Below are 15,095 nucleotides of genomic sequence, written 5' to 3' on the forward strand. Positions count from 1 at the left end.
AGGTGTGAATTTGTGTGTGAATAGTTGTTTGTTTATATGTGCCTTGCCATTGGCTGGCGACCAGTTCAGGGTGTACCCGAAGTCAGCCGGGATAGGCTCCAGCACACTTCTGACCCTACAAAGGATAAGCGGTGTGGAAAATGGATGGATGGATGAATCTACCGCTACATTTTCAAACACATACTGCATATTTTCTTTCCATATGTACTGTATGTTTTAACATTTTTACACGCATACGTATGTTGTTTTAACATGTTTTATTTTTGATGTAGCTTATACATTGCTTTCTTTTCCTTTTCCATCCAAACTGAAACTTCCATTCCAGAGGTCTCTGATCAATAAAACGGGGCACTTTTTTATTTATTTATTTATTTATTTTTACACAAGCTGTGAAAATTGTTGCAAAGACACAAATCATTTCATTAATGAATCAAATCATACACATCAGCATGGTCTTACAGCTGTTTTTGCTTGTCTACGTCGGCATTTCAAACAGGTGCTTCCTTTTGTGGAAACATACGCAGTGAACAATTATTTCTTCTCTGAATTATTTAGAGCCAAAATTAAAAGGACACACTGAGGGAGACTGCCAATGTGAAGCAGTTGCACATTCGATTCCCTATATTACATGGAAGTCGCAAATCTCTTAGACCATTCAATGGACATCAGCAAATCTAGCTCGCCCCATGCCAAAGTATTCTGTAAAAATTAAGTATAGAACACTGCGATCTGGATATGCGATCAAGCGCTTTGAGTACTTTGAGGGAGAAAAGCAGTGTACAAGCGAATGCCCATTTACAGAAACATAGCAAAGCAAAGCAAATATATTTATAGAGCGCATTTCATACACAAGGTAACTCAATGTGCTTTACGTGATTTAAAGCATTTAAAAACAAAGAAAAAAAAACAGCTGATAAACATTTGAGGGAAACAAATAAAAATACAATTAAAAGAAACATAGGATAAAAAGCATGAAGAATGTTTCTCTCTTTTCACTGACCTGGCTTTGGTGGTAGGCGTGTCTCTCACTGGAATTCCTGCCATTGTTGTTGGCAAACCGCTGAGTTTGAAAAAAAAAACCACAGGAACAGTTCTGATTCAGAGCGTTCAGACCACCCAGTGTTAACAATACACTCAGTGAAGAGAATATGTTGTTAACTTGTTACAATTCTACTCTCCTTGTACCTTTATAAATATATATATATATATATATATATATATATAGACCAATGGTGCCGTAAAGGGGAGAAAGTTGATGACAATTCTAAGGACTCATGACCGATATTGAAGTGGTGGTCCCAAAGTAAGATTTTTTTTCCCACAGGAACACCACATCCCTGGCGGTGTCCCTTATGTGGGCTGCAACAGTGCAAAGCAGTACAAATATGTTCTGGCTACTTGTTTGGCAATCTACATTACTAAAAGTTTTGAAAGTGGGAAGAAAGCAATGATTGACTAATTCACCAATTTATAATCCCTCCAAACAGGTACGCTTGTTGTTAAGTGGTACCTCCATGTTTCTTTCCTTTGGCATTTAAACAAAAAAAATAAAAGATTAAAATGTGTTTTTTAGTTGTCATGTTATTTGAACAAAAAAAGTGAGGTAGCTATGAAGATAACATGAGACCATAATTCCTGTGGACTGGCAGAAGAATTTCAAAGGTCACGTTTTTTTTCCCCTCTCCTTGCACTCATCCCCGCTTTCCAATTGTCATGTCAGAGCACCTACGGGGTCAAGTGACCCCTGCGTGTTCATGTATTGTAGCGCAGTACAATTAAGGGAGTCAGCTTAAAAACTTCAAGTCTACAGGGGCCGGAGACATCTGGAGAACCAGTCAAAACACAACAGAGTCCACCATTGTTTTCCAGCTCAGAACGGAACTGCTCAGCAGAGGAGAAAGAAAGAGCCCTTAACTGCTCCTAAACATTGTTTCCGCCTTTAGTTGTCCCAAACAGGATACAGCGGCATAATCATTACTTTCAGAGCCACACCGCTTTGCTACAAACCGGCAACCACATGTTGCTCACATTTCATGAGAAAACTCTCAAGCGGTATCAGTGAAATTGTTGTTAAGCGCAACTATGCCACGGATCTTTCTAATACTGCTTCTCATCACCGGTTTTGGAGGATTTAATGGCGTTCAACATGAAACAATGTGCACCTTGAATGCCTGCTTCACTGTCTATATGGAGAAGGTGACCTTTGACAAGGCCAATCAGAGCTGCTTCCACAATGGAGGTTACCTGATGACAGTAAGAGATAAAGAAGAAGAAGATATACTGCACTCTCTCCTCTTGCCGATCCAGAAGGACAAGAGCCAAAAATTTTGGATTGGATTAAAGCTCCACAGAGGGGACTGTGTGTTGGCTGACAAGCCCTTAAGAGGCTTCAAGTGGGTGTCTGGGGAGGCAGATTCCCCCTACTCCAACTGGAATAAAGAGCCCGTGGACACATGCACAGAGCGATGCGTATGGGTTGGTTACAATTCCCCCGTAGAGGATCAGCTGAAATGGACGTCCGGAGCTTGCAAAGGTCCGTCGTTTTCTGTGTGTAAGTTTTACTTTAAAGGAATGTGCAATGCTCTGCATCTGTTGGGCTCTGGATACATTTTGTACACTCCTCCTTTCTCTGAGTCGCCACTAGAAAGTGAGATGAAATCCTTGCCACTTGGAACATATGCTGAAGTCACATGCACCGATCAGCAGTCACACCTTTCTGTGTGCATCCAGAGGGAGGACAAATATCAGTGGACTGTACCTGGTCCATTTTGCCAAACAGAAAATGGAAAATGCGCTCACAACAATGGTGGATGCGAACATATCTGCCAGCAGGACTCAGATCAGGTAAAATGCATCTGTAACCAAGGTTATGCTCTTGAGGACAACGGACTCTCTTGTAAGATACAAGACGTGTGCAGCGTGGACGCCTGTGAGTATGAGTGCGTCGTGGGAGAGTCGGGACATATCTGCATGTGTCCCAGTGGGTTTGAATTGGAAGCAAACCAGCACAACTGTTCTGACATTGATGAGTGCCAAAGGTCACACGCATGCAGCGCCCACGTGTGTATTAACACACCAGGCAGTTACACGTGTGCATGCCGGGACGGCTTCAGAATGAGCCGCGGTGACTGTCATGATCTGGACGAGTGTGTGCATTCCAAATGTACACAAGGCTGTTTCAACACCGTCGGCTCGTTCACTTGCTACTGTAAAAAAGGCTTTACTTTATCAGAGGACGGTTATTCGTGCGTGGATGTCAATGAATGTGCTACTGTGCGTTGTCCCTTCAAATGTGTCAATACTGAAGGAAGCTTCAACTGTGTATGCCCAGGGGACTTTCATGTACATGGCACTGGAACAAATTGCACTTCAGATGTGACGGATGCAACAGTAAATGAGTCAGTGGGCCAGGAAACACCAGGAAACGTCATTGAGATTGTATCCATGGCAACAGCGGAGGCCGAGACAACATCCACACCCGCGGATATGCCCATCCCGCTCACTCCAAGCAATGCGTCCTTGTTTACAAGTGCCAAGGTGGCAAACTCCAGGGTGCTGATCTGTGTACTCGGCTCAGTGATTCCTTTGCTGCTTTTAGTCACTGTGACATTAACGATCGCCATTGTGCGATGTCGCCGATTGAGAAAGGAAGCAAAGAAAAGTGCAACGGACAGTTATTGTTGGGTTTCCTCTGGTTTCGATCCACGCTTAGAAAAACTCTACGAATCCATCTTGACTGACGACCTATGACTTGATAAAGAGGATTGCCTCACCGTGTGTATAATTTATATTAAAGCATATTTATATAACTTTCTTCTCTTTCATCTGTAAACACAAAAATCTATGCCCCCTTATCGCTCTTACTTTCTTGTCCCGTTGTGCTCGAACTGAACACTCACACACACCCACAAACACACACACGCACAATGTAATATAATATTCTCATTTATTGAGATTTATTGATGAATTGTGCAACAGATGCCTGCAGATGACTATACATATGATTTATTAGCAAGAAAATGTGACAGGGACATAGCCTGAAGCCTCACACAGTTCCACTACAAATTTGAGAACGATAAATCACATCTAGAGTTTCGCGAAAATACATTTTCCCTTCAAGAAATGCGTGCGTCCACAGCCATACAAAGGCTGAAACTTACCGAACACTTGGTATTATTGTTTGTTTGAATCATAATGGGCCCAAAATTCAGCCTGGGAATTTCAATGCAGAGGCCCCCGGTGCGCACAACCAAAGACCAATTGTTTTTTGTTCATCCTGCCTTGCAACAAAGCCCCGAATACTAACCAATGAGGATTGTTGCAGGGTTTATGCTTTCTTATATCAGAGTAATACCGCTCATTTGTTTATGTAAGCATCATTATTAAGTATTAATTCATAGGTGTCAAACTCAAGACCCGGGGGCCAGATGCGGCCCACCACATCATTTTAAGTGGCCCGCGAAAGCAAATCATGCTCGTCAACTTCTGTGATTTTTGCTAAAATCTGTACGCAAATTCCAAATTGTCATAATAATAAACAATAATGTTGAGATATTGCATTTTTATGTTACCAAACCCTTCAGTAACTTAAACAATACTTGAACAAACTATTGTCCTTGTCTTCTGATTTCAAAACTATTTATCCCTCAATTTGTTGTGTAATGGTAATAACATGATTTGGTGATTAAACATTTCACTGTTCTAACGGCCCTCTGAGGGAAATCATAACTACAATGCGGCCCGAGACAAAAATGAGTTTGACACCCCTGCCTTGATTGCTTAAAGTGTAAATCACAAAGTCAGGTCACAGTGACTTGATCATTTTCTGATGGTGAACAATAACAAGAATCAATGATGCTTGCTCGGTTTGGCGTGCACGGCGCCCGCGACCGATTAGCTTGTGGACGGCTTTGTTGACATGAGGCTACCCTATAAGTCGTAAATTGTCTTGTATGTGTTGAATAATAGCCTTTAATGATGTTCTGTTAAAAGATGGCTGTGTGTATTGGAAAATGTTATATATATATATATATATATATATATATATATGACCATGTCCTCAAATTAATCAGCTCCACTATGATAATGATAATAACAATATATCCAACCATCCATTTTCTATGAACAAAATTCTACGGATGTGCCAGAGTCAGTCACATGGCACATACTGTATAAACAAACAACATACTCACATTAACACCTATGGTCAATTTAGCGTATTCAACCTACCAAGCATGTTTTTGGAATGTGGGAGGAAGACAAAGAAGGCCACTCAAAGAAAACCCCAAGCAAACACAGGGAGAACTGGCAAACACCACACATTATTAATGCATTATACTGTATGTTAGTAGTATTAGTAGTAGTATATCTGATTTGGCTTGACATTTTGAGTAAAATAACTCAAGGACAACCTTTTTTTCTGAACATATATGTGTCATGGCCCCTGTGCTTCACATTGGAAAAACACAGTTGTTAAGTCTTTATCTCATTTCCTTCCTGCCTTAACTTTCCTTCCGCAGTAGCCTGCAGAGCTCCGAGTTTGCCGTGAGCCAGCCGACATTTGAAGATGAACTACAGCACAGCAACATGGCCTGCTTGAATCTTCAGGTGCTGATGACATTGTCTCTACTTTCTATGTCCTCTATCAACACATGCTTTAGTATGGGGCATGCTGGCACCTGTCGGCCTTTCTGCATTGGGAGCGACTGCTTGGTTATCAGCCAAGACAAACTGGATTTTACAACAGCTGAAGAAAGATGTCAAGCCAGGAGAGGAGAGCTGATGACACTTCAGTCAGCAGAAGATAAGAGATTGCTTGATATCGTGAAACAAGAACTAGATGGAAACTTCTGGCTTGGACTCTATTTACCAACTCATGCCTGCAGCAACCTCTCAGTTCATATGAGAGGCTATGAGTGGACCTCCGGCAAAGGGCACAGAGACTTTGTTCCCTCTTACATCGCCTGGAAAGATGACATTAGAGTCTGTTCTCCTAGCTGTGTCTCACTTTCAAATGAGCAAAAGCTCAGAGAGTGGTCATGCTCAGATAAAATTGACGGATTCCTGTGCAGAACCTTCCACAAAGATGCATGCCGGGCACAAGAATTATCGGATGTAACATTTTTTCGGAGTTTGAAGGGATGCTCAGATAGTCCATGTGAGCAAAAGTGCACTCCCGTAAAAGACGGCTTCAAATGCTCTTGTTTCACAGGATATGCACCGGACAGCAAGGATCCTAGGAGGTGCAAACTCCACTGTGCAAAGGAGAGATGCCCCGCCAACTGTGAGAGAAACACAAACAGTGCTTGCTTCTGTCCTGAAGGCTTCATCATAAATGACAAATTCTGCGACGACATAAATGAGTGCTTGATGGGCGAATGTGATCAAGAGTGTAAAAACACATTTGGAAGTTTTGTCTGCGCCTGTCAAGAAGGTTATGTACTAAGACATGAGGTGAAATGTGTAAAAGCGGTCAATGAACATTTTGTCATAACCACTCCCTCTGTCAGAGGTTATGCCAAGCCTGACAATGACACTATGAAAGGTTCCTCTCTTTCCGCAGGCACATTTATTTGGCTGTGGATTTTATCTGCTTTGGCTGTGGTTGTGATTATTTGTGTTGGAAGATTTTATGTGATCAGGCGCCAGAAGCACAGAGAGCAAAATGCCAACCAAAGGTCGAGTGCCCCAGTGGAAAATACTTAGGGCCTTATTTTCGTGGATGGCGTAAATCTGGCGCACAGTTGCGCTGCGCCTGATTTACGCCATTGGTGGGTTAGACCGGTGTTGGTAATTTTGTAGGCCAATGCAGGCCGGCGAATCTGATACTGGGGGGGGGGCTGCGCCACTGTGGGTGTGGTTACACCCAACTTCATTTGCCTCCAATCAAAGTGGCTGATTTCATTCCCTTTAAATGTGCTGCAATTAACTGACAGTCTCAACTGAGACATCTGTGTGTGGAAGAGGGTGATGTGTAATCGCAGCTCTCCGTGCGTGAGTCGAACATTGTCACCTCTGGCCTGTGTGGCAACAGACAGTGTGAGCGAGTATATGAAACGAGCTGGTGATAACAGCTAGTGAGTTAAATATGTCTATGGAGCTCAGGATCTGTCTGCCTGCGCCCCGATCAAATTCACAAAAATTGCCTTTTGCCAGAACTTAGACATGGTCTGAGCAGGCTTAAACTTGGATCCACTTTCTGCCACCAAATTGTCACTCCACCAGGCACAATTCCAAGGACACTCCCTCTCCTGCACCGGAACGCTCAGCTTGGCATTGACTTGTTTGCCAAATTTGCCAAAAAGCCTTGCGCCTGCACGAAAATCAGGAAACGGCGACATTTGTGCCCCACCGCAGATGCGCTGTCTGTACGAAAATAAAGCCCTTAGTGTTGAATACATATATCATCAAATATATATATATATATATATATATATATATATATATATATATATATATATATATATATATAACTTGTTTGTTTTTATTCACTTAGTGACTGGAGTATCATTATTTAGCAAACCAAACTATATGCTTCAAATATTTGGTTTTCCAGTGCATACTGTAACATGCACACATTTTAATTGTATTACATTTTTACAATATTAAACATTTCAGTACTTTTTTTAACTCCAGTAACATTTTCAAAATGTTTTACACCATGATACCATACCATACTATACCATTATAGTTACATTACTACTACTACTATTATTAGTACTTGTACTACTACTACTACTAACAACAACAATAATAATAATTATTATTATTATTATTATTCATCCATTTTCTATACTGCTTATCCTCATTAGAGTCATGGGTGAGCTGGAAACTATCCCAACACCCTGGACTGATCGTCAACCAATTGCAGGGCACATAAAGACAAACAAACACTCACACTCACATTCGCACATTCATTCATTGAACTTACAGGAACATGCATGTTTTTGGAATGTGGGAGGAAGCCGGAGTCCCAGGGAAAACTCACGCAACCACGGATAGAACATGCAAACTCCACACAGAAAGGCTGGCGCCCAGATTTAAAACTGTGAGACACTCATTCGTCCACTGTGCTGCCTTGATAATAATCATGACAATACTGTATAAGCGCATTGAAATAGTGGTTAGCACGTTAGCCTCATAGTCAGGAAATTCGGGTTTGACTCTCCATCGGAACGTCTGTATGTGGAGTTTGCATGTTGCTGCTCTCTCTTTTCTCATGCAAATGAGCTGATGTTGGGCCGAGTACTAACAGTTATCCAACAATCCATTTTCAATACTTTTTGTCCTCCGCAGGTAACTGCAGCCTATCCCAGCTGACTTTAGGCGAGAACTTGGGTAAACCCTGGACTGGTCGACAGCAGGTCAAACATATCGACAATAGAACATTCACACTACATTTACACCTTCAATTAAATTAAAAGCATGTTTTTGGAATATGGAAGGAAACCAGTAAGCTCCACAAAAAGATGTTTCAAACACAGAACTCTTAAATTTGAAGCACACATGTAACCACAATTTCACCATGCTACCACATTGACAGATGTAATCAGTACAGTATTTGTGTTGTATGTTTAGTGGTAAAAATATTTCATTTGAGGAGATTTTGAAAGTAAATTGTCATTTTATTAATTTACTATGATTGGGAATGTATGCATTATACACTCTTGTAGTAGGTCTGTGGGAACACTGCTTCTGCTCCAAAGTATTAAAGCTGCTACATTTCTGTTAAATCAATTTGAAATGTCACTATTGTCTTCAGAGTGGGAGACACATTGTTATTACAGACTAGTGAGTGATGTAAGACTGTCATTACTTAAGATGGGAACCATTGGGCCTCATTCACTAATAAATGCATCCAAATCTTCTTACACTGTACACAATTTGAGTGTATACGAAAGATAATACGCAATCTGCATAACCGCGCCCCTCTTTTTCTGTAAAAGGTGAGCCAATGCACACACGAGATTAAAAAAAAGAGAGAGAGATGTCTCCAAAACATAGATTAATTTCTTCATCTTTATCCCATTTTCAAAAAGTTGGTATCATTGGAAATCTTGCGAAACACGCAGAAACCGAAGACATATCATAATCATGTTAATCATTTTTAATTAATTGTGAATTTAAATTAGAGAATGTGGCACAAAATATGATAAAAATAACTATTAAGAGCTGAGAATGAACAAAAACACAGCATACATTGTACAAATACATAGTAGTCAGGAATAAATATAGCACAGCAAAGAGGCATTTGCAGTTCATAAAATTCAAAACCAAAAATATGAGCCATATTCCGCATGCAGTACGCCACAATTCAACCACGCCAACGGTGATGTTTGTGCAAATCACGGAAAAATATATCAAGCAGATTATCGTAGAGATGAGAAAGAATACTGAATCCTTATCCAAATTAGCTGTATGCTAGCATTTACTGCTCGTTGAGTGACAACGCCGTAGCTGCAGCGGGCACTTGAACAGAATGAGGGGAAAAGTCAAAAAACAAGGTTCAAAGTACAGAAAGCCGGGGAAAAGAAAACATTCACCACTATAAACTACTGGGAAACATGATGTGACGTAAGATGACAGCAACAACAATAAACCGACTCAGACTCTAAGAAAGCAGATAACTAAATGAGAACACATTGACAAGACAATGAGACACACCTAGACAGGACACGCGTGGCTGGTGGGAGCTGATTGGTTGACACAAGGAAGAGGGCTGACAACAACAGGTGGTGAGACAACCAAACGAGGGAACATGGGACACAAGAAAACAAGATGTACGTAACGTGAAACAAAACTAACGCAAAGTCCACACAAACAATGATCGTGACAGTATGACACCACACAAATGTTTACCGAGTGGAACTAATTGATTCTCCTTTTTGCTTGGGATGTTTCATTTCCTTTCCTTTCCTATCCGAGCGAGATTACTGGGAAGTGCTTGGAGGAAATGTTCCAATTCTAAAATTGTTTTGGAAATTCACTTTGGTGTCAAATTACATACTATCGTACTGTCAAATTAAATTTTTTGTCATGTTAAAGAGCATTGACTGTTAATTTGCCTGCGAGGTATGACAATTATTAAAAAGGTGCTGTTAGATACTGTTGTAATTTATAGCTAGTCATTAAAAATGTTGTTTCATTTAATCAGAATCAGAATCATCTTTATTTGCCAAGTATGTCCAAAAAACACACAAGGCATTTGTCTCCGGTAGTTGGAGCCGCTCTAGTACGACAACAGACAGTCAATTGACAGAGAATACTTTTGAGACATAAAGACATTGAGAAAAACAGTCACTGAGCAATAAAGGCTTGGTAGTTTTCTGGTAATGGCGGTACAAATTTGAATTATTTTTTATTTTTATTTTTTTTACAATTGTGCAAAAAGAGGTGGCACGGTGGACGACTGGTTAGAGCGTCAGCCTCAGAGTTCTGAGGACCCGGGTTCAATCCCCGGCCCCGCCTGTGTGGGGTTTGCATGTTCTCCCCGTGCCTGTGTGGGTTTTCTTCGGGCACTCCGGTTTCCTCCCACATCCCAAAAACATGCATGAATTGGAGACTCTAAATTGCCCGTAGGTGTGAATGTGAGTGCGAATGGTTGTTTGTTTCTATGTCCCCTGCGATTGGCTGGCCACCCGATCAGGGTGTACCCCGCCTCTCGCCCGAAGACAGCTGGGATAGGCTTCAGCACCCCGCGACCCTAGTGAAAATAAGCGGTATAGAAAATGGGTGGATGGATGGAAAATAGAGTAACTGTTCTATTCCACAATTTATATATATTTTTTTACAACTATTCAAATAAAAATTTTGTTCATGCTGTTTAATTACAGTAAAAAGCCACGGTAGAGTGGAAGAGAATAGAGAGAACTGTTCGGGCTAAGAATGAAATGCCTCGTTGATGATGTTGACAACCTATTTTCCCATTTTCTGCCATATATGGAGTTTTAACTGTTGATTATGTCTAAGAACATGTTGGTACTGGTGGGAGTCAGACAAAATAATGCACAGAATGCGTGTGAATGGTTGTTTGTCTATATGTTCCCTATGATTGGCTGGCGACCAGTCTGGGGTGTGTACCATGCCATTCAGCTGGTATAGGCTCCAGCAGACCAGTGACCCTGATGAGGATAAGTGTGTAGAATGGATGGATGGATGGATGGATGGGTGGGATGGATGGATGGAGAAAAGTTCACCAGCCGCCACTGGACTCGTCACTGTTCTCTGTCATAGAGCACCACCTACTGTTGTTTTGATCCAAGCAACGTCTTTTTCATGGATGCCCCTGCTTATTTCAGCAAGACAATGCCAAACCACATTCTGCACGTGTTACAACAGCGAAGTAAAAGAATACGGGTACTAGACTGGCCTGCCTGCAGTCCAGTCCTGTCTCCCATTGAAAATGTGTGGCGCATTATGAAGCGTAAAAGAAAGAATTCCACCTACAAAGCTTCAACAATTAGTGTCCTCAGTTCCCAAACGTTTATTGAATGTTGTTAAAAGAAAAGGTGATGTAACACAGTGGTAAACATGACCCTGTCCCAGCTTTTTTGGAACGTGTTGCAGCCATAAGATTCTTAGTCAATGATTATTTGCTAAAAAACATTTGAACATGAAATACCTTGTCTTTGTAGTGTATTCAATTAAATATAGGTCGAACGTGATTTGCAAATCATTGTATTCTGTTTTTATTTATGTTTAAGAATAAGACTAAGAATCAAACACTCTGCATCTCTCTATATATCTGTATTTGTCACTTACCATTGGTCTAGAACCATAAAGTTGCTTTTCTTAATGAATATCATTCAGGTGAAAATGTCCAACAATGTTAACATTAAAGCTTTCCTCAGGCTTATTTTCTTTTAACAGTTAACAACCTAATGGGCACGTTCATGGAAGGAATTGACCAGGTCACACCACACTTCCTAAGGCAGGGGTGTCAAACACATTTTTGTCACAGGCCACGTCGTAGTTATGACTTCCCTCAGAGGGCCGTTATGACTGTGAACCAATAAAATCAGAAGCCTATAAAAACATGTTTTTAACAACATTTCACATTTCTTTTCAAAGCGGGATTGGTAACAATTGGTAACAATTGCAATATCTCAACATGATTACACTGGAACACGATTAGCAATTTTGATTTGCTTTCGCGTATCATATAAAATGGCAGGCCGGGTCTGGCCTCTGGGCCACCAGTTTGACACGTGACCTAAGTTTTCATCAACAACACACACAAAGACACGCACACACAGACGTATTCACTTTATTTACCGATCAGCACACAACTATCATCTATTTGACACAAAGCTACATTCTTCTTCGTGTCCTTTTCTTCTTCGTCTCTTTTTGACGTAATACAGTATTTTCACCTAGTGCCCCCTTGTGTTCCCACTGAGATACCACAGTTGGGGGAAAAAAATATGCCTTTATAAAAAGATAACAAAGTTCTTTTCAATCCATCCATTTTCCGTATCGCTTATCCTCACTAGGGTCACGGTCGTGCTGGAGCCTATCCCATTTGACTCTGGGCGAGAGGCAGGGTACACCCTGAACTGGTCGCCAGCCAATCACAGGGCACATATAAACAAACAGCCATTCGCACTTACATGCACACCTCTGGGCAATTTAGAGTCTTTAATTAACGTACCATCCATGTTTTTGGGATGTGGGAGGAAACCGGAGTACCCGGAGAAAACCTACGCAGGCACGGGGAGAACGTGGGTCCTCAGAGCCAACCGGTGAGTCACCGTGCCGCTACTGTTCCTATTTTTTGAATTAGTGCCTTTTGTGTGTTTTCGACACTCATAAAAAATGCCAAGTTTAAACTGAAATCAATTTAAATTTGTGTTAATTTATTTTATTTGTGTTTGAAATTGCCTCACTAGAAATGTGTGTAGACAAGAAAATGCTCTTTCCTGCTAGATGCACAATTAAGAAGAAATATTATTAATTATATTAAAGACAAAACCAATTGTCGTTCATTACGTCAAATGGCTCATTTTCACTTGTGTATGCATAATTGCTCTTTAGCCACGCAAAAATATATTTTATCCAAACACAGTTTATTTGATTATTTGATAGAAAGGTCAGTAGGATACTCAATTACTAATTGCAGCACAACTAAATGGTCTGTTTAATCTCACTTAACTTTGATCAGCCCTCTGGTTTTCTTATAACAGTTCAAAGAACTTGTTTATCAAATTTGTTTTGATGAATATATATATGAATTTAAAAATATATTATATATATTAAATATAAATGTGTAATATATAAATATCAATTGAATTTATGAATATAAATAATATATATATTAAAATAGATTATTACTTGTTTGTTGTTAAAATGACTCGAAAGGACTGGAAAACTCAAAGTGCAGGACGTGACTCTGGACTTGCCTGTGTTGACTCGGCACTTGTGGACAAAGACTTGAGACCTACTTGTGACTTGCAAAGCAATGACTTGCTCCTACCTAGCAATAGCATAGCAATTAAGAATAAAGAGCAAACTGTGGTCAATGTATCTCATGCAGATGACCCAGAGAGTGGGTTGGTGTGTACTCCATAATGTAGAGGAAACTGAACAGCACACAGAACTGCCTTTATCCAGTTACCTAAACGAGATAAGAGGATATCTAAACACTAGCCCCAGCTTGTAATCAATGAACAACTTCTCTACCAGCAAACGTGACAACTCAAGGCCATAGATTGGTTGAGAGAATTCAGAGAAAGGAAGAGAAATCCTGACCCAGGGAAACTTGAACTCAGTGACTACATTTATAGTAGGTAATGCAATTAATTGAACTGGATGTGGGTGAATTAATTTCTTGTATCAGCATTAGTTAATGTTTCATGTTCAACATTCAATGCCTTCTTTTGTGGTGAGTTTATCAAATATTGTATTTGGTATGCACAATAATATTCACTCATTCATTTTCCGTACTGTTTATCCTCATTGTGGTCGCGGGCCTGCTGGAGGCTATCCCATCTGACTCCGGGCGAGAGATGGGGTACCCTGAACTGGTCGCCAGCCAATCGCAGGACACATATAAACAAAAAAACATTTGAGCTCACATTCACACCTATGGACAAGTTAGAGCATAGGTAGAAAACTCAAGGCCCGGGGGCCAGATGCGGCCCGCGAAAGCAAATCATGCTCGTCAAACGATTTTGCTAAAATCTGTACCCAAATTCCAAATTGTCATACTAATAAACAATAATGTTGAGATATTGCATTTTTCTTCTACAGTAACTTAAACAATACTTGAACAAACTATTATCCGTGTCTTCTGATTTCAAAACTAGTTATCCCTCCATTTGTTGTGTAATGGTAATAATATGACTTGGTGATTAAACATTCCACTGTTATAGTTATAACGGCCCTTTGAGGGAAATCATAACTACAATGCGGCCTGAGAAAAAAATGTGTTTGACACCCGTGATTTAGAGTCTTCAATTAACCTACCATGCATGTTTTTGGGATGTGGGAGGAAACTGGAGTACCCGGAGAAAACCAACGCAGGCACGGGGAGAATATGATGCGGACTTTGTATCGGTCCGTTGTGGTAAAGAAGGAGCTAGGCCGAAAGGCGAAGCTCTCAATTTACCGGTTGATCTACGTTCCTACCCTCACCTGTGGTCACGAGCTGTGGGTCATGACCGAAAGAACAAGATCTCGGATACAACCGGCCGAAATGAGTTTATAGTTAAGCTAAGCTCTCCCTTAGCGATAGGATGAGAAGCTCGGTCATCAAGGAGGAGCTCAGAATAGAGCCGCTGCGCCTCCACATCGAGAGGAGCCAGATGAGGTGGCTGGGGCATCTGATTCGGATGCCTCCCGGACGCCTCCCTGTTGAGGTGTTCCGTGCACGTCCCACCGGGAGGAGACCCTGGGGACGACCAAGGACACGCTGGAGAGACTATGTCTCTCGGCTGGCCTGGAAATGCCTCGGGATCCCCTCGGAAGAGGTGGAGGAAGTGGCTGGGGAGAGGGAAGTCTGGGCGTCCCTGCTAAAGCTACTGCCCCCTCGACCCGACCTCGGATAAGCGGTAGAAAATGGATGGATGGATGGATGGATGGATGGATGGATGGATGGA

General features: G+C 41.2%; 2 protein-coding genes across 2 annotated transcripts; both read left to right on the top strand.

Annotated features, from left to right (window-relative positions):
• Window positions 1–1,977: 1,977 nt before the first annotated feature.
• On the top strand, window positions 1,978–5,654 carry LOC133488154 (complement component C1q receptor). Its single transcript, XM_061795702.1, has 2 exons — window positions 1,978–3,774; window positions 5,520–5,654. Exon 1 carries the CDS (start codon window positions 2,083–2,085, stop codon window positions 3,748–3,750), a length of 1,668 nt encoding a protein of 555 aa, XP_061651686.1. The 5' UTR covers window positions 1,978–2,082; the 3' UTR covers window positions 3,751–3,774; window positions 5,520–5,654.
• On the top strand, window positions 5,526–10,149 carry LOC133488155 (thrombomodulin). Its single transcript, XM_061795703.1, has 2 exons — window positions 5,526–6,453; window positions 8,296–10,149. The coding sequence occupies exons 1-2, from the start codon at window positions 5,587–5,589 to the stop codon at window positions 8,317–8,319; spliced, it is 891 nt and encodes a 296-aa protein (XP_061651687.1). The 5' UTR covers window positions 5,526–5,586; the 3' UTR covers window positions 8,320–10,149.
• Window positions 10,150–15,095: the final 4,946 nt, after the last annotated feature.

The sequence above is a fragment of the Phyllopteryx taeniolatus genome, chromosome 13 (assembly GCF_024500385.1).
Source record: "Phyllopteryx taeniolatus isolate TA_2022b chromosome 13, UOR_Ptae_1.2, whole genome shotgun sequence".
NCBI lineage: Eukaryota > Metazoa > Chordata > Actinopteri > Syngnathiformes > Syngnathidae > Phyllopteryx > Phyllopteryx taeniolatus.

What these genes read in the sequence shown, in the direction of transcription:
- LOC133488155 (XM_061795703.1), top strand. Translation starts at nt 5,587, where the DNA reads ATGGCCTGCTTGAATCTTCAGGTGCTGATGACATTGTCTCTACTTTCT. An exon ending in GTTATGTACTAAGACATGAG is followed by an intron (nt 6,454 to 8,295) that starts GTGAAATGTGTA and finishes TGTCCTCCGCAG; the next exon opens with GTAACTGCAGCCTATCCCAG.
- LOC133488154 (XM_061795702.1), top strand. Translation starts at nt 2,083, where the DNA reads ATGCCACGGATCTTTCTAATACTGCTTCTCATCACCGGTTTTGGAGGA.